Source organism: Rutilus rutilus, assembly GCF_951802725.1.
Source record: "Rutilus rutilus genome assembly, chromosome: 15".
NCBI classification, from domain to species: domain Eukaryota; kingdom Metazoa; phylum Chordata; class Actinopteri; order Cypriniformes; family Leuciscidae; genus Rutilus; species Rutilus rutilus.
The window spans coordinates 3,294,609-3,312,717 of NC_140220.1; the positions used below are offsets into that span (position 1 = coordinate 3,294,609).

The 18,109-nt window shown below is 37.1% G+C and overlaps 1 protein-coding gene across 1 annotated transcript in view; it reads left to right on the forward strand.

The window, feature by feature from the left end:
• The window catches only part of rbm25b (RNA binding motif protein 25b), a 29,029-nt gene that overhangs the window by 10,042 nt on the left and 878 nt on the right, over positions 1 to 18,109 (forward strand). Inside the window, exons 6-17 of the mRNA XM_084431765.1 lie at positions 755 to 921; positions 3,119 to 3,304; positions 4,038 to 4,121; positions 7,526 to 7,794; positions 8,545 to 8,671; positions 8,778 to 8,867; positions 10,433 to 10,506; positions 11,028 to 11,178; positions 12,569 to 12,986; positions 14,716 to 15,008; positions 15,114 to 15,212; positions 18,058 to 18,105. Of these exons, the coding sequence (XP_084287891.1) occupies positions 755 to 921; positions 3,119 to 3,304; positions 4,038 to 4,121; positions 7,526 to 7,794; positions 8,545 to 8,671; positions 8,778 to 8,867; positions 10,433 to 10,506; positions 11,028 to 11,178; positions 12,569 to 12,986; positions 14,716 to 15,008; positions 15,114 to 15,212; positions 18,058 to 18,105 (2,006 nt within the window). The remainder of the gene's footprint in view (positions 1 to 754; positions 922 to 3,118; positions 3,305 to 4,037; positions 4,122 to 7,525; positions 7,795 to 8,544; positions 8,672 to 8,777; positions 8,868 to 10,432; positions 10,507 to 11,027; positions 11,179 to 12,568; positions 12,987 to 14,715; positions 15,009 to 15,113; positions 15,213 to 18,057; positions 18,106 to 18,109) is intronic.

Genomic DNA, 18,109 nt, shown 5'->3' on the forward strand with positions numbered 1-18,109 from the left:
CGTGTCTTAGGCCATCAATGTGTACTTACGATGGGGAATTGTTTAATTTGGACGATGGGGAATTGTTTTAATTTGGACGAAAATAAAATTTTATTTTAAAGTGAACTATCCCTTTAAAGAGTGTATATGTGTACAAAGAGAATCGCAATGCCGACAAAACTTTTTTTAAAATAAAAGTTGCAGCATAACTTCTGGATTTGAAATAAAAATAGTAAGGAAGTGTTTGTGGTACAGCCGTGAATCAGTTATTCACTGCAAACGCATCATATGTGAAGCACTATAGCGCCTGCACCACACACACACACTGCACACGGAGTATGTGTGAAACGGGCGTTAGATCCACCTACAGTTCTTATAAACTTAGATGTGTCACGCACATTATAACTCTTTGTTTCGTAGCCTACAACAGCAGCACTCATCTTGTTCGTTTATAGCGGATGCCGATATAGACAGTCGTAAACCGGAAACTGATAAGCCGACTTCTGACAATAGCGGAAGTTCGTCACGGCGCTTGTGCACGTAGCCTATTGACGCTCTGGTCGCCTAAAATGCGACACCGATGGATTTGACGCTCCTTGCAGCTGAGAGAAGCCAGCTTCCTTTGAAAATGAATGACTTCCGGTAACTTTGGAAGCTCAAGTCGGCGGCGGTGTGTACGTACAGTAAGGCTCAGTTTGTTGCACCGCCTGACTGTGAATGTTGTGACTATGTCAGACTGGCGGCTCACAGATATGTTTTGTTCATTTGCGTTCAGCGTTTGGTTTCTGTGAGTACAAAGAGCCCGAGTCTACTCTACGAGCTCTACGGCTGCTACATGAGTTGCAGGTTGGAGAAAAGAAACTTCTGGTCAAAGTCGATGCCAAAACCAAAGCACAACTGGACGAGTGGAAAGCAAAGAAGAAGAGCACCAGTGAAAATGGAGTAAGTATGAGACCAGTTTGATATCCAGCCGATACTAAACAAAAAAAAAAAGTGCTATTACTTAAACAATGTTTGTTTACTTGTATGAGAAGAGTATTTGTGTCTTCAAATGCATATTAGATTTTGCAACTGGTATCCACAAATGTGAAAATGCAGTTGTTGTATTTTTGCAACATCATGTATTTTATTTATTTTACCTATTTTTATGCACAATTCTGGATATCGCATAAAAAACGTTGGATGGAAATCCCAAGATGTGGATAAATTCAAAAACGTATGCGCTCGTTTAAGTTGGATAAATGTTTTCTCCGATAAGAAAACATGTGCATGAACTACGAAGGAAACCGAATAAATTTACAGAATTAATTCCTCAATGTGCATCAAAAAAGTCGCATGACTTTGCGATGGGACGGCATAACTTGCACAGCATCTGAAATGCTGGTTTGGTGGTTCTGAAATGCCTGAACTTAGGGTGTATTCACACCAGGAAAGTCCGATAGTTCACTTGCTTTGGTCCGGACCAAATACAATGTTGATTTTTGTTTTGTTTGGTACGGTTCGCTTTCACACTGCTCTTTTTGCAAGTGAACCAAAATTTGTAAACAAAACCACACGTGTGCTAAGGTCGTCTATTCATTGGACAGGAATTCTCAAGCAGGGAAAAGCAGGAAGTGCAAAAACAGGCTCAGTATGGAGATATTTCGTAATGCAATATTTGTTCTTTTACTGATTTGAAAAAACTAATGAGCATCATATGATACAATGTCATCTATAGGATGTTGTAATTAGGATTTTGCGAAGACGAAGATGTGCTGCAAGACGGTTCTGGCGGAGAGAGCACGCTCTTAACTGCTAAAGTTCAAACATTATTAAAAACAAGTGAACAGTCAGTAATAAAATAAGAACAAATACACAAATTACAAGCAGAGAAAAATACTAAATAACAAAGTTACAAAGTCTAACAGTAGTATTCAGGTAGGCTACAGAAATGATTAAGCCTAAATGTAAAATAACACTATTTGTTCACTGAAGAAATTAAATATAGTTTTATCTTTCTTAAAGTTGTATTTTGTTATTTTATTAATATTAAAAATGGCACAGACAACAGTAGGAATATTGGGTGTCTGCTGTCACTTTAAGACCGAATGCATGGACCGATTTTTTTTTTTTACAAACATCAACTATGACATATTACAAGAGAAAATACTTGCCGAGACGGTTAGACAAATTTTTAACATAATTTTGTGTGCTTGCGTGTCCATTCAAGGGCAAGGAAACGCAAAAGAGGAATCAATTCGATGTTCGAGCGCTGTCTGAAACACGCCTCTCTCTCTCTCTCTCTCTCTCTCTCTCTCTCTCTCTCTCTCTCTCTCTCTGCGTGCGTGATTTTCTCCTCTTTTGCGTTTAAAATAGTTTGAACACGTCCAAATGATTAACTTTCACTCTATGATGGTTAAATGTAGTAGTTAATCCACGAATCACATGCGTGCCGAACCGTGTGGCAGCTGGTCCGGACGGATCACAGATTAATGTAGCCTATAGGCATTTCATCACCCCAAATTACATTGTAAAAATCTGACCCTGTCAAAAAAGGCGGAGTGCTTTTTGCAATTGGGTCGGTTCATGTTCACACCTTAAACGAACCGTACCAGAGTTCGTTTGGAACCGTACCGAGACCACCTCTTCAGCTGGGTCTCGGTTCGGTTGTTTGGTCCGCACCTGAGTGCGATTGCTGTATTCACACCTGCCCAAAAGATCCGCACCAAGGGGGGAAACGAACTTGAGTTCGATTCAATCGAACCAAACAAGTCAGGTGGTTCAGTATAATTCTCTCCCAGAGCTGTCTTAGACGACTGCGTTCCCAAACATCAGGCATCCGCCTCCGAAATGTTTATTGCGTTTCGTCTGCGCGATCTGAGATGCAAGTAATTTATTATATTCCAAAATTATTATATACAGTAGCTCCTCCTACTTTTCTTGGTGATATTTAGCACTTGTTTATCAGGAAGTGGCGATTTTGTTCTCTTCGACTAACCGTATGGAAAACGCTGTTTTATTCGAAAACGTTTTATGCGATAATATTCCCATTTTGCGCATAAGTTAAAATTCGCAACTTTAGATGGAATCATAGCTAATGTTAGATGCGTTCTGCCACAAAAAAGATTCTGAGTTATGATCTTGTGTGTGTGTCTGGCAGAATGGCAAGGCAGAGGATGCTGGCGACGAGGAAGAGGAGGTTCTGGATGAAGAAACTAAGAAGCGGGACCAAATTGTCAAAGGTGCCATTGACGGCCTGATCCGGGAGTATTCAAACGAGCTCAACGCTCCATCACAGGACGACGAGTCGAGTCGCCGCAAAAAGAAGAGAGACAAGAAGGGCGAGGTTGGCTTTAGTTCATCTTGGCTGGTCCTCTGTAATGGTTTTTAAAAGACATTTTTATATATTAAATGTATTATATAAATGAATATATTTGTGATCAAAGCTGAATTTTCAGGATCATTACTCCAGTCTTCAGTGTCACATGATCCTTCAGAAATCATTCTAATATGCTGAGTTGGTGCTCAAGAAACAATTGTTGAAAACAGATTTTGGGTAAGAGAAAGAAATTAATACTTTTATTCAGCATGGATACATTAAACTGATCAAAAGTGATTGCAAAGAAGACATCTAATGTTACAAAAAATGTATTTCAAATTTTAACTTGGAAGTTCAACTTTCTTTTAACCAAAGAATCCTGAAAAAATGGTTTCCACAAAAATATTAAGCATCAAAAGCATCTGTTTTCAACATTGATGATATTAATATCTTGGCACCAATAATAATTTAGCAGAAAATCAGCATATTAGAATGATTTCTGAAGGATCATGTGACACTGAAGACTGGAGTAATGATGCTGAAAATACAGCTTTTACATGTTAAAGTATATTAAAATAGAAAACCGTCAGTTAAAATTGTAATATTTCCCTTTTGATCAAATAAATGTCAGAGACACTTCTTTAAAAAAAACATCTCTTTGCCGTGATCACCACTCATTTACTTTCCATGATGTCAGTATTATGTAGATATAGGGTCACAGGTTAACCGTGTTCTCCGTTTTCTGTCTCTGGCTGTTTAGGATGACATCAATGCCATGGAAATGGAAGATGACAAAAGAGATTTGATTTCCAGGGAGATCAACAAATTCCGCGACACCCATAAGGTAAAATACATGCTAATTTACTCCATATCACAGGTAGAGCACAACAGCCTCTTACACCTAGTTTAGTTTGACAACATACCAGCATGAGTAGATATTTAGCCTGTAAACAGCAAAACCTTTATTATATTTAAGATTTAACTTGATATAGTGCAGAAGTTAGGCATCATTAGAGTCCAGAGCATTTTTTTTTATCACTGGCTTGTGTAAACTGTAGCGTGGCCTCCATGTTAAGGGTGGGAAATGTAGTCAACACATACAATGCATGGACGTTCTGTGCACTTCCCTAAAAGCTAATCTATTCATTAAACCCCACCATTATGATAGAGATCATATGGTGACTAAACCAAGATGAATCTCACAGCTTTGGAAAAAGTTGCAAGGATAGGATGTAAGTATGAGCTTTCCATTTTTCTCTACTTGTACTGGGCGCCCCCTTCAGGAGGACTTGCACAGGGGCAACTGCACCGACTCGATCTGATACTCTCGTTCTGGGTTTTTAATGTCGAATTAATATCAAGGGGTGTCAAAAGTGTGTGTGAGATCAACTCTACTGTGTTTATAAAAAGCGATAAGCTGGTGAACTGCATATTTACTGGTTCTCCAAGATATGGGCGGCCAGTGAACCTGTGTGGGTCTGCTAGTAAAAGTGATGTTGGTGCTATAATAAATACTGCTGACTTGAATAACAGTGATTTGGCCCATTCGGCTCTTGTAAAAGTAGGGGGCGCCCCTCCACAGCACACGGACTTTCTGAAGATTTCGCAGGTATGAATTCGCTTTGTGATTTGAGTCTGCCAACATCTCTCTACATTCCTGCTTGCTTGCACTCTTTTCTTTTCCTGTTAAGTGTTTGTGTGTTCACTGAGTGTTTACTTTGTGTTCTTTCGTCTTAACGTTTTGTACAGCTAAAGTCACACAGATTAATATAAAAACCCCTTTTCCGAGTACAGAAAATAACAGCTAACATCTAATTCGTTAAGGAACACTAAGTATTAAACGATGAGACATCATTCGTCTTGCGCCGGGTTGTGCTTAACACATGAATGATTCCTCAAGTTTCTTATTGAGTTTCTAATTGATGAGAATTACAATTTTTGCAAAAAGTCCCATAGACTTGTATTGAAGGAGGGACACGAGCAATGTCTAGAGACCAGAATTGACCCGTCGTGGGATATTTTGACTTGGGCCAGTTATGCCTGGTTCAGATTACATGATTTTAGTCTGATTTTGGCACGATCCGTTTGACGTAGGGTGTCGTGGGGATTCGTGAACGACATCGGGCGTCGGAACGCAAGATTCGATCGTTTCATCTCGTATAGTGTGTCATAGTGGGCGACAACCGACGTTGCATCTGCGTCACGATAAAAAGACTAGCATGTTTAATTTTTTTCGAGTGAGTGAGAGACGGCACACGATGACTGGTCGGAAAGCAACGTGTAGTCTGACATGTTTCTTGTCCACGACAAGATTTTAGGAGTCAAAATCGCATAATCTGACACAGTGAGTATCGTAACAGACAAAAACATTGTGTAATCTGGACCAGGCATTAGTAACCGCTCCCATCACCCTTGCAAGTGCTCATGTTTTTAAAAGAAGCCTCACCAAGGCTGCATTTATTTAATCAAAAATTCAGTAAAAACAGTATTAATGTGATCTGTTATTACAAATTAAAAGAACAGGTTTCTGTTTTCTATATGAATATATATATATATATATATAGTAAAATGTAATTTATTCCTGTGATCAAAGCTGAATTTTCAGCATCATTACTCCAGTCTTCAGTGTCACATGATCATTCAGAATTGATGATTTGATGTTCAAGAAACATTTCTGATTATAATCAATGTTGAAAGACTTTTTGCAAAATGATTCATCTTTTATTTAAAATAAGTACAACTGTTTTCATCATTGATAATAATCAGAAATGTCTCTGGTGGAGCAAATCACCATATTGATCTATTTATCTATATTTTATTTCCGCTTTATTTAAATTTATTGGAGTCGGTAGTAACCACTGACATCAATCTAGCAAGTGAGTAGCAACATGCTACAAACCACTCAGAACACACAGCAATACATTGTTATTAATGTAATACTAGTTAATGAAGACTTTGATATAAACCGATCTAAAGATTCACATATCTGCTAATCTATCCTGTCTTGCTTCCCTGTTAAATACAACCCAAATTAACCGGTAGAAACGTCATTTAAGAGCAGCGTCCTTTTAATACGTTTATGTAATTGTTTTCGTGTCTAAATTCCTGTCTTGTCTTTACCTCCTGTCTACATGTTCATTTGCTGCTGCTGCTGCTCAGACTTGCATAACACCCATGGTTCAGCGCCTATAAAATAGTTCGGCATATTTCGTAGTAAAATTAGCCTCTTTAAAATTGTATTTATAATGAATCCATGAGACTTTAGCTTTCTGGGAAGTAGAAGCTGTTGCTAGACGCCTCTCCGGACGGATGTTTTAATAATAGAGCTGTTGAAATGAGACTTAAGCCATGGGTGTCATGCTGGGCTTCAGTGCATTTCATAATTGCTCGGTCAGATCCTCTTGAGGCCCGTGTCGTCTGCAGTGGGGTAAGCAGTCTCTACACCTTCGTTTGTTGCCTTTTCTATCCAAACCACAAAGAAACTGCAAAGAAAAAGAAACAAATCTTAACAAATACAGTATGCAATGCTCCTGTCACTATGTTTTCAAAATGTCTGGAAGTTGTTTGTCAGATTTGTTGCAAGCAAAGAGAATAGTTTTATTTTTTATTTTGTCCTTGTGAATCCTTTGACCTGCTTTTCCTCCCAGGCCTAACAATAAAGGCTTGTAGGGCCACGGAAGCGCTGTGAGTCGCTAGTCAACACCTGTAAGTGCACAAACAACTAGTTTCACAAGGATTGAAGCCTCTTTCTGTTGATCATGTGATGAGACGGATATTACAGCGCCCTCAACTGTTTCTCATCTAATTCAGTTGCAGCAATGTCACATTTATATTTCTAAAGTGGTTTCCAGGTTTCCTTTTATTAATTGCTGAACAGTTGCTTGATTTTTATCTGTCATCATACAGGGCGATTCAAAAGTCCAAGACTTCACATTAAAAATCATATTCGTTTTTAATTAATTAATTATTTTATGTTCTATCTAAGATTTTTTTGTGTTACTAATCAAATAAATATTTGATGATGTGAGTTTGTAGATTCGTCTAAGATTTTATGTTAATAATATAATAATAAAAAAAATTAAATGCTATTTTCTCTAGTGGTCTTAGACTTTTGGTTCCTGAATATGATCGAATATGTGAATGGCAGGGACTGTAAACCACTTCCTCATAAATTGATATTGTGTCATGTACTCATGTTGTGCATGAGCAGTTGCTAATCTGAAAACTTCCCTCCCCGTTTTCCCACAGAAATTGGAAGAAGAGAAGGGAAAGCGAGAGAAGGAGAGGCAAGAGCTGGACCGCGAACGCAAGGAGAGAGACAAGGAGCGCGAGAGGGAACGCGAACGGCGAGACCGCGAGCGGGAGAAGGACCGAGAGAGGGAGCGCGAGAGAGAGAGGGAGCGCGAGAGGGAGAGAGAGAGAGATCGAGACCGCGAGCGCACGAAAGAGCGTGAGAGAGAGAGGGACTGGGAGAGAGACAGAAGTCGTGACATCAGCGAAGACCGCAGCCGATCCAGGTACAAGAAACGTCGTGTTAAGTTAGTCGACTATTAGGGGACGGCCCTGATACAGTCAAACCTAAATGTATTCGGACACCTTCAACATTTCTCACATTATCACAGTTTATTCGCTATAGTTTAGAAAATGGTAATAAAATATGACGAACTCAGTTGATATTTGACCGGTTTTGTCCATCCTTCTGTTAGACTGTCTCACACATGAATTATGTTGAATATCTGTCAGCTGTTAAATTTAACTACACAATTAGATAATACATATTTAGCTCAACCAGTGACCAAGCAATGCTTCATTGTGTTCAGTCTGTGTGTAAAAAGGTCACATTCGCAATTAAAGAAAAAACACTTCAGCAGAACATGATCAGCTCAAAGTGTCTGAATCATTTTTGGTCCCAAATTTTGATAAATGTTACTGGTAGTCACTTTATAAAGAATATTTTGGTATAATATGTCAGTTTAGTTTATTTTGCTCTCCTCACTTACTTAAATGAACTATAGTGTCCTGCACACACTAGTAAAAAAAAATATCTAATAATTTTTGGTTTGACTGTACACACATTTCTCGTTTATGTTGATCTAATATTAATGTATAATAATATACATATTGCTTATCTTTTTTTGTATCATATTTTTTGTAGAGCTATAAAAAATATATGCCAGAATATTCAGATGTTGTGGGTCAAAAACTGAAGCTCTGGGTCTACAGTAAATGACACGTATCACATGTGATTGGGTGCGGTCTGTTTTCAGAGAACAGAGTCGCGACAGAGACCGAGATAAGGATAAGAAGCGCGATCGTGAGGAAGATGAAGAAGAGGCGTACGAACGGCGCAAACTGGAGAGGAAGCTGCGAGAGAAAGAGGCGGCGTATCAGGAGGTGAGTGATCTCTCTTTCTCTGTATTTCAGTCTGTCTGATCACATTATTGGATGATTAGCTGTTTTGATAGGCTATTTATTTTCTTTACTTGCTGTCGCTCAACAGCGTCTGAAGAACTGGGAGCTCCGAGAGAGGAAGAAAGCCCGAGACTACAGCAAGGAGATCGAGAGGGAGGAGGAACGCCGGCGTGAAATGGTTAAACAACTTTGTTCTCAATGTATTTTAGGGCTGTTACTAATAGTCGACCAAATGTTAGTCGACAAGAAGAGGCTTAAGCCCTATTCGGATGGGATTAACTTTACAGTGGTAGATGGAATAATGTAATTTTACCACAGGACGTCTGTAATAATAATGGCCAATTCGCACGGGATGAGAGATCTCAGTAAAACTAGCAGAAGTGGGAGGAGTAACTTGATTTACGCATCGCCGTCTCCCTCGTGTATTACGCTGCTTCCTGATATCACGTGCGCAAACAGATATAACCTATATTTATAGGTATAAAACAGTTATGTCCGGTCGAACGATGTATTAATTAACTAAAGATTGGATTGTGTTGGTAATAGGCTCTTACCTAACACTAAAAGATGTTTCGTGCCTCTAACAAGCTGTATCTCATAAATTACCGCACTAATAATGCCCAGAATGGCACCAAACTTCTACAGTAGTACAAATAGGTTCTGTACTCATAAAACGAGGCATTGGAAAGTTTGTAAGTACATCAGAAGTTTATTTAGATAACACTTGCCTGATGGCTAATGCTACCGCTAACCTGGACGCCGACGCCACTTCCGTGGTTTGGGAAAAGCACGTAAAAATCCTGGCAGAAAGCGATGCATTTTTTTATTATTTTTTTTCCGAGGTGTTAACAACTTAGTGTTAACTAATAATTGTTGCAAACTGGTACAACCAACAAAATATTAGTGCATTCCTGGAACTGGGCGTCGTTACACTACATCCTTATGCATCGCTTTTTGCCAGGACTTTTAGGTGCTTTTCCCAAACCACTGAAGTGACGTTGACGTCCGGGTTAGCGGTAGCATTAGCCATCAGGCAAGTGTTATCTAAATAAACTCCTGATGTACTTACAAACTTTCCAATGCCTCGTTTTATGAGTACAGAACCTATTTGTACTACTGTAGAAGTTTGGTGCCATTCTGGGCATTATTAGTGGGATAAATTACGAGATACAACCTTGGATCCATTAGCGCCTGCACTAAGCCATCCGGCTGATATCTCTAAATAAGCTCTAACTTTAATAATGTTCAACCAAGGGAAAAAAGGCTTCTGGAGGTGTTTGGCTCGAGGTCATGGTGCAAAGGACCCTAGGTTGAAATTACTCCAAACCATCCCTTTAAAATGTTCATGCAGTCTCCTTTCTGGTTTTTCTGACACATTTATAATCATTACTTTTGTGCGTGCCTTGTGAAAAGCTTAAGCGTGCACTTAAAGAGCCAAAAAGGCTAATTATTATGGTTTAGTATTCCTCTGTTATGTAGAACATTTGTTGGCAATGATAAATATAATATTCTTTCTCAGCCCTGATTTTCCCATGCTACTCCCCCAGTATATATTTAAGCAATTAATTTCATAAACGTGCAACCAGTTGACCAATAATGAGACACAATGAAAAACTACTGGTTGACTATAAAAATCTTTAGACCTATTGTATTTAAATCAGCAATTCACCTTGATCTAAAACACATGTATATAATAGAGAATGTTTCTGTTTATATCATATTTCTTTCATATCATCCTCTCAGGCTAAAGAAGGGAAACGGCTGAAGGAGTTTCTGGAAGACTATGATGATGACAGAGACGACCCAAAATACTATAAGTGAGTTCTGTGTGCCACTGTGTGTATAATTTATCTTTTTACATCACATTTAGAGGCAGATAGATCTGAAATTGCATATTACCTTGATAGTAAGTTAGTTTCAAAACCCTGAAATATATCAAACAAAACACATACTCAAGACAACCTTTTATACCTGATTTAAAATGAGTTTAAAAACAACAACAACAAAAAACAGGTGGAGTAAAACATACACGAAAAAACCTGAAATACATCAGGCTTCATACAATCAAACCTGTAAGTTATTTATAAAGCAATTTAAAAGCACATGGAATAAATGAAAGTTCATGTAACTGATGGCTGGGCCTCAAAACAATAATAATATCTCATTGTGGCAGCCTGGGAACTTGCAAACACTACCTTTTTTTTTTTTTTTTTTAAATCTGATGTAATATCAGATTTATCTCATGACATTTTTGAGTACAGAACGCAACAGACCATCTGAATAACGATGAGATTTGGATGTGACCTGAACGGTTTCTGTTCCTCTGCTTTGCCTGCAGGGGCAGCGCTCTTCAGAAGCGCCTGCGGGACAGAGAGAAGGAGGTAGAGCTGGATGAACGTGACCGGAAACGAGAGAAGGAAGAGCTGGAGGAGATCAGACAGAGGCTGCTAGCGGAAGGACACCCAGATCCAGACGCTGAGCTGCGCAGAGTGAGTCCACGACTGGACTGCTCCAGAGTCACTCTCTTACTGGTTCTGCAAATACACTTCAAATATAGTTATAGTCACTTTATTTATTTATTTATTTATTTATTTAAATACATTTTAATCAAATGAAATATGTAAAAAAAAATCAAATATCATATTTAAAGGAATTATTTAATAGAATTTTTTATGAAAAATGAAATTGGAAAATTTAAATACTATATTTGAATATATTTGCATAATAATAATTTAATAATTTTAAAGTCCCCATGAAATCAAAATTGAAGTTTTTTTTTTTGTTGTCTTTTAGTGTGAATATGTTAGCCTTACTGTTCTAATCTATTAGCTAGTGTGCTCCAAAACAATGACAGAATTTGCATTTAGAAGATACAAGCATTCAAAACTTCTCAGTCTCTCACTTCCGTGATTTTGATGACATCACTGCACTTCAGCATCTCATCAGATTTTCTGTCCAATCGAATACTCTCTAGAATAGACGTGATAATATGCTTCCATTGGAGTGAATGAAGTCTGGTTTCACGAGAACCGCCGCTGACCAGAAAACTTATCGGACACGTTTGAATTATTTTACAGCGATATGGAGGAGATGATGAGGAGAAACGGTTAGACAGACTCTGCATTAGAAACAGCACTGATGAGTAGAAGAGAAAACACCGGTGTCATGAACACACTCTTACACACTCTTCAATCTACACATCAGCATGATCACGATCTCTGTTTTGGTAACAGTTTCATATTAAATCTAAAAGGAGAATCTATTAGACTGTCATGATCTGTCAAACACAGCTTTACCGAGCTCAACGGCTCTGACTGAGCTATAAACGAAACGCTATTGGCTATTTTAAAAGGGGGAGGAGCTACTTCACATGTCCCGCCCTGTCTTCCTGTTTCAGTGGAAATGACGTCAACACATTAAATAACGCTGCGTGTTTCAAGGCACTTCAGTGGGCCTTTAATAAAATAAAATAAAAACATAAAATTAATTTAAATATTATGTTTGAAAATAATTATTTAATTATTTTTTATGAAAAAATAAATTGATAAATATTTTTAAAAAACATTTAAATTATTTAATTTGATTGTTTTTACCATTTTTTTTATTATATTTTATTCATAGAGAGTCAGTAATTGTACATTATGCTGTCTTTCTCTTATGTAATTCCCAGTGTTTCATGGGACCTTCTGTCTTTTTTAGACTTTCAAATACTTTCTTTTTGCAAATCAAAGTGTTTATTGTGATTTATCTCAGTGCTGGCTGGTGTGTTTCGTGGCTTCGAACCTTCTTCCTACTTCTGGGACCAAACTGGTCACTGTTGTGCTCTTTTTTTGTGTCATATCTTACTGATTTTTTGTTGTGTGGGTGTGTGTTGATCAGATGGAGGAAGAGGCAGAGCGTTTACGGCAGCCGCCCGTGAAGCCTGAGCCTGAGGAGGAGAGAGAACACAAACCCTCTCGAGAAGAGCGAGACCGAGGCAGGGAACGAGACCGAGAACGAGACAGAGAACGGCGTAAGGCGGTCGTAGAAACTCACGTTCACACTCACGTTCCCTCTGACGATGATGTTGAGGAAGGGGAGGAGCTAGAGGATGAAGAGGAGTCTAAGCCCTGCCTCAAACCCACCATGAGACCCATCATGTCCGCCCCCTCAGTGTCTTCAGCCAGCGGAAACGCCACTCCCAACACGCCCAGAGAAGAGTCGCCCTGTGGCATAATCATCCCTCACGAGAACTCGCCTCCAGAGGTCCTGCTCCAGGACGAGAACCGCCCCAAGATCGGCCTTAGCCTCAAACTAGGTGAGTGTGACTTCAGAAAGGTTTGGGATCAGGATGTCATGGACAATAACAAATAAAAACTACAGTAGTCAACATTTGAAGTGGATCAAAACCTTTCAACAAAGTCATACATGAATTTTGAACACGGTCTTGTCTTTGGACAACTTTATTGAACTTTTTTTGATCCACTTCAAATGTTGACTACTGTAGTTCTTAGTGATTATCTGCTCAGTTTTCACTTAATATCCTGCGCTGAACAAAACTTGAGCTAAACCGAGCTGAATCATCACGCTAGTGACTTCTGTAGAGCTGCTTTATATCGGAATCGACTTGGTTTCATAATTAATTAATTTTGTTACATCAACACTATAATTTAACCGATAATAAGAGCTTTTATCATAATAATAATAATTGTACCAAATAACAAAAAATAATATATTTTATTACTATTTGAATTTTTCATTATTTTCTTTATTTTTTTAATGAAATGTATATTGATAAATATATTCAAATATAGTATTTAAATTAATTATTTAATTATTTTTTAGGTAGATTTTGTTTAATTAATGAAAAATAAGTTGATTTAAATATATTCAAATATAGTATTTGATTGAATTAAGTGTTTATATATTTCTTTCATATTAACTCAGTGCTTTATATCTGAATCAACTTGGTTTCATAATTAATGAATTTTGTTACATCAAAATAAGAGCATTTATCATAATAATAATAATAATAATAATTGTACTAAACAAAAATACATTTTATTACTATTTGAATACTATTTTCATTTTCGTTATTTTCTTTATTTTTTTAATGAAATGTATATTGATAAATATATTCAAATATAGTATTTAAATTATTTCATTATTTTTAAATTTAAGTAGATTTTGATAAATTAATGAAAAATAAGTTGATTAAATATATTCAAATATAGTATTTAAATTAATTATTTAATTATTTTTTTAGGTAGATTTTGTTTAATTAATGAAAAATAAGTTGATTTAAATATATTCAAATATAGTATTTGATTGAATTAAGTGTTTATATATTTCTTTCATATTAACTCAGTGCTTTATATCTGAATCAACTTGGTTTCATAATTAATGAATTTTGTTACATCAAAATAAGAGCATTTATCATAATAATAATAATAATAATAATTGTACTAAACAAAAATAATACATTTTATTACTATTTGAATACTATTTTAATTTTTGTTATTTTCTTTATTTTTTTAATGAAATGTATATTGATAAATATATTCAAATATAGTATTTAAATTATTTCATTATTTTTTAATTTAAGTAGATTTTGATAAATTAATGAAAAATAAGTTGATTAAATATATTCAAATATAGTATTTGATTGAATTATTTAATTGTTTATATATTAATTTGATCTGAATTGACGTTTCATTATTTCATTTTTGCAACATCAATACAGTTATTGAACTTAATTGAGCTGAATAATGGCACAATTTTATTCTGTAGTGCTTTATAACTAATGAACAATTAAACATTGCTAACATTGACACTGTTACTGATCTAAACTGAATCAACACAGAGCTGAATAGTGACAAGATTGTCTTTTTAATGCTGCTTTACCGCTGAAAAGGTTTCATAATTGACCAATTCTGCAAAATGAATTCTGTTATTTTCTTGTTTATTACTGTGAAGCTGCTTCGAAAGCAATGCGTATTGTATAAAGCTAATATTTAAAGAAATGTTTGTTTTTATCCCATCGCAAGGTTCGTCCGGTAGCCCGGGACAGCCCAGCGTAGCCAAGCGGAAGAAGCTGCCGGTGGAAAGCGTCTTCAACCGTTTCGACGACGACGAGGTGGACGAGGCGCCTCGGAAAAGGAAGCTGGTGCCTTTGGACTACGAGGATGAGGAGAAGGGAGTAGATGTGGGAGCGATTGACGGAGGCAAAGGAGTCAATACGGAAGAGAAGCGTAAACACATCAAGAGTCTGATCGAGAAGATTCCCACTGCCAAACCAGAGCTCTTCAACTACCCGCTCGACTGGTCCGTCGTCGACACGGTGAGAGCGATGTTTGCCGTTTGGTGGAGGTGCTGCTGCTTATTTCCCAAGCTGTGTTTCTAATGTTGTATAACTTGTGTTTTTGAATATTCCCGCCGTTCACAGACTCTTATGGAGAAGCGTATTCGACCATGGATCAATAAGAAGATCGTAGAGTACATTGGTGAAGAAGAAGCTACATTAGTTGACTTTGTTTGCTCCAAGGTAAGACCGTTTTCTTCATTAGAGTCTGTTACACTCCATTAACATACTGTGGTAAAAAATCTAAATGCGGAGTATAAAATTATACTGTTAAGTAGGGCTGGGATGATACACCTATCTCCCGATGCGATACCATCACGATACTTGGGTGCCGATACGAAATGTGTTGCGATATTTTATTTATTTTTTTTAAAGAATTGCAATTCTACAAGTATTGCGATTCGATATTGCAATTTTTTTTTAACACTAGATCATCGGGAAAAGTTAAATCATACACTTCATACAGACTGTACATGATGTATAAGATGAGTCATATTTACAAAAACAAATCATCACATCTTTCTGACTTTTATTTCAGAAGCATCACACAACACTACATCCTCTTGAATAAATGATTTAGTGGCGAAACAATGTAATCGATAAATGCGTTATTTTAAGCACCAAGTTTCTATCAGAAGCTGCTTTTGATCGCTATCGTAGACATCAGTAGCTGCGTTTACATGGACACAATCGGAATGAAATCAATCCGACTGATGAATCCGAACAAGGTGTTTACATGAATGATAAATAAAGTAATCGGGTTGATGCGCGCGTTTATATGTCACAAGTTTCAAATCGGATCTGATGTTTTGACATGCGCACACTGCACGAATATACAGAGTTTCGCGCATAAATATTCTCCTCTATTGGATCTTTATTTGTTTTAAACAGCAGACGTAATATTAATTCGTCTCTGGTCATAATTTAGAGCATATTAACCGTTTTGCCGTGCTGCTTATTGATCACTCAGTAAAAATGCCACTCCCCGCGGCCAAAACCAGACGTCTGTGGATGAGAATCCAAAACAAGGACTGGTGGGACGTTGTCCTGCTTCACTTCACAGACGCGCGAGTGAAATGAGAATTTTAGAATGACGGGAAACTTATTAATATGACACTTTATTCAACAGGAAGAACAGCTCGTTCGCGCGTCATACGTCATTACGTTTTTAACGTCATTGCACATGCGCAGTCCTTTCAGTTTCGGTTTTCAATCCGACCAAGTGTTTACATGTTCTCTCGATCGGATTACAAAAGGGATAAACCACCCCTTTCAATCCGATCGAAATTTCATTCGGATCGAGCTCAATCGGATCAATTAAGGTGTTTACATGAAGGTTTTTTAGTCTGATTGAGCCGTCAATCCGATTATAAGTGTCCATGTAAACGCAGCTAGTGTTCATATTTGAACTTTAAACTTTTATCTGAATACTTCTATGATAATTTTAACTATTGCATCACAGAAATAATGACACTATGAGGTTGAAAGACAGTTTGTGAAGCGGTTTCATGACGACTCTCTCCGGGTCAGCGCCAACACAGATCTGATATGATTTCGTCACAGTTTAATAGACAGACGAACTGAAAGATCGCGCGTGTGTTTGAATGGAGATCACAGTCTTTTAAAGATGAATCGTGCAGCTCTACTGTCTTATCTCTCTCTCAGTATATGAGCAGCGCGAGGGCTTTCAGTGCGTTCGGTCTCGCGTCCACTTGGGATATTACGTCACTCAACACTCATAGACAACGACACATTTCATCCTCTGTAGGAACGAAAGTGGCTAACTTCTGTCAACCTCGTCTACAAGCAAGGACACAAGTAAAGCAATTGAATTTGAATTAATATCGATTCTGGAATAAAAACTTGATCAAGAGTGCTGTTTCCCTTCAATAAACAAGTAGTTGATATTAAGTCACTTATATTTTAGACGCAATATTGACTCTTTTTGTTCTATTTCAGCAGCAAAATTAGTTCCAAACAAAGATCACCGCAGAACCACAGTGCATCTCACAGCTAAATGATTTGCCGTTTTGAACCAAACGGTTGAGTCAAAGATTCAATGACACATTCATAAACAACTGCATCATTCTTGAACAAATCATCTGTTTCAACGAATCGTTTGAATGAATGACTCAATGACTCGCTCATTAAGATGGTCCCCTTCCGCCACCTACTGGTGGTTTAGTGCCCCCCCCCCCCCCCTTCTTATTTGTATATACAAAAAATATATTTAAAACAATCTCATAACATTATTTAATGCAATTGTAATTTTTCTATGTAAATGATTTAATTTGATTGGTAACAGCCCGATAGGGTCTTATTCTTAATAGAATTTATTGATCAAATATACGAATTTTAAATGAGAGATGAGGCATTTACATTTACATTTAATAAGATTAGGGGGGGAAAAAAAGCCATTTATGAAGGAAACCTTTTTGGGGGGTAAATATCACAAATCTGCAGATTTAAATGGCGGGTATAGAGTTAAGCGCACTATAGGGCTGCGCAATATATCAAAATATCGAGAATGTATATATCGCGACATGCATAATCGCAACAGCTTGCAATAACTGTGGTCATGAATAAAAGACTCACTGCTCTTGGCTGAATAACTTTTGTAGCTTTAATAAGAATCAGTATTTAATTCATACAGTGAAAATTAAGCAGTGTTTTATTTTTACGTTTGATTATTCAGTTTGTGTTGTTAAATAAACCTAATGCTTAAAGAAAATGCGTGGTTTACACTGATGTTAAAATAACACTTCTTAAGCTTCAGTAAAACACTGATGTTCACTTTCAGAAGTTGTAGGGATGTTTTCTAGTCACAAAAAGAATGTAGGTTATATAATAAGATAATTTAAGTTTATTTTACACACTTTAAGCATTATCGTATCGCATTATTTAACGAGTTATCGCATTTTTCTTCAATATCGTGCAGCCCCAAATCATTTAGCAGACTCTTTCATCCAAAGCGACTTACAGATGAATAAATGATTCTTTAACCACGACTGCTGCTGTGTCTTCTCAGGTAATGGCCCACAGTACACCACAAGGGATCTTAGATGACGTCGCGATGGTAA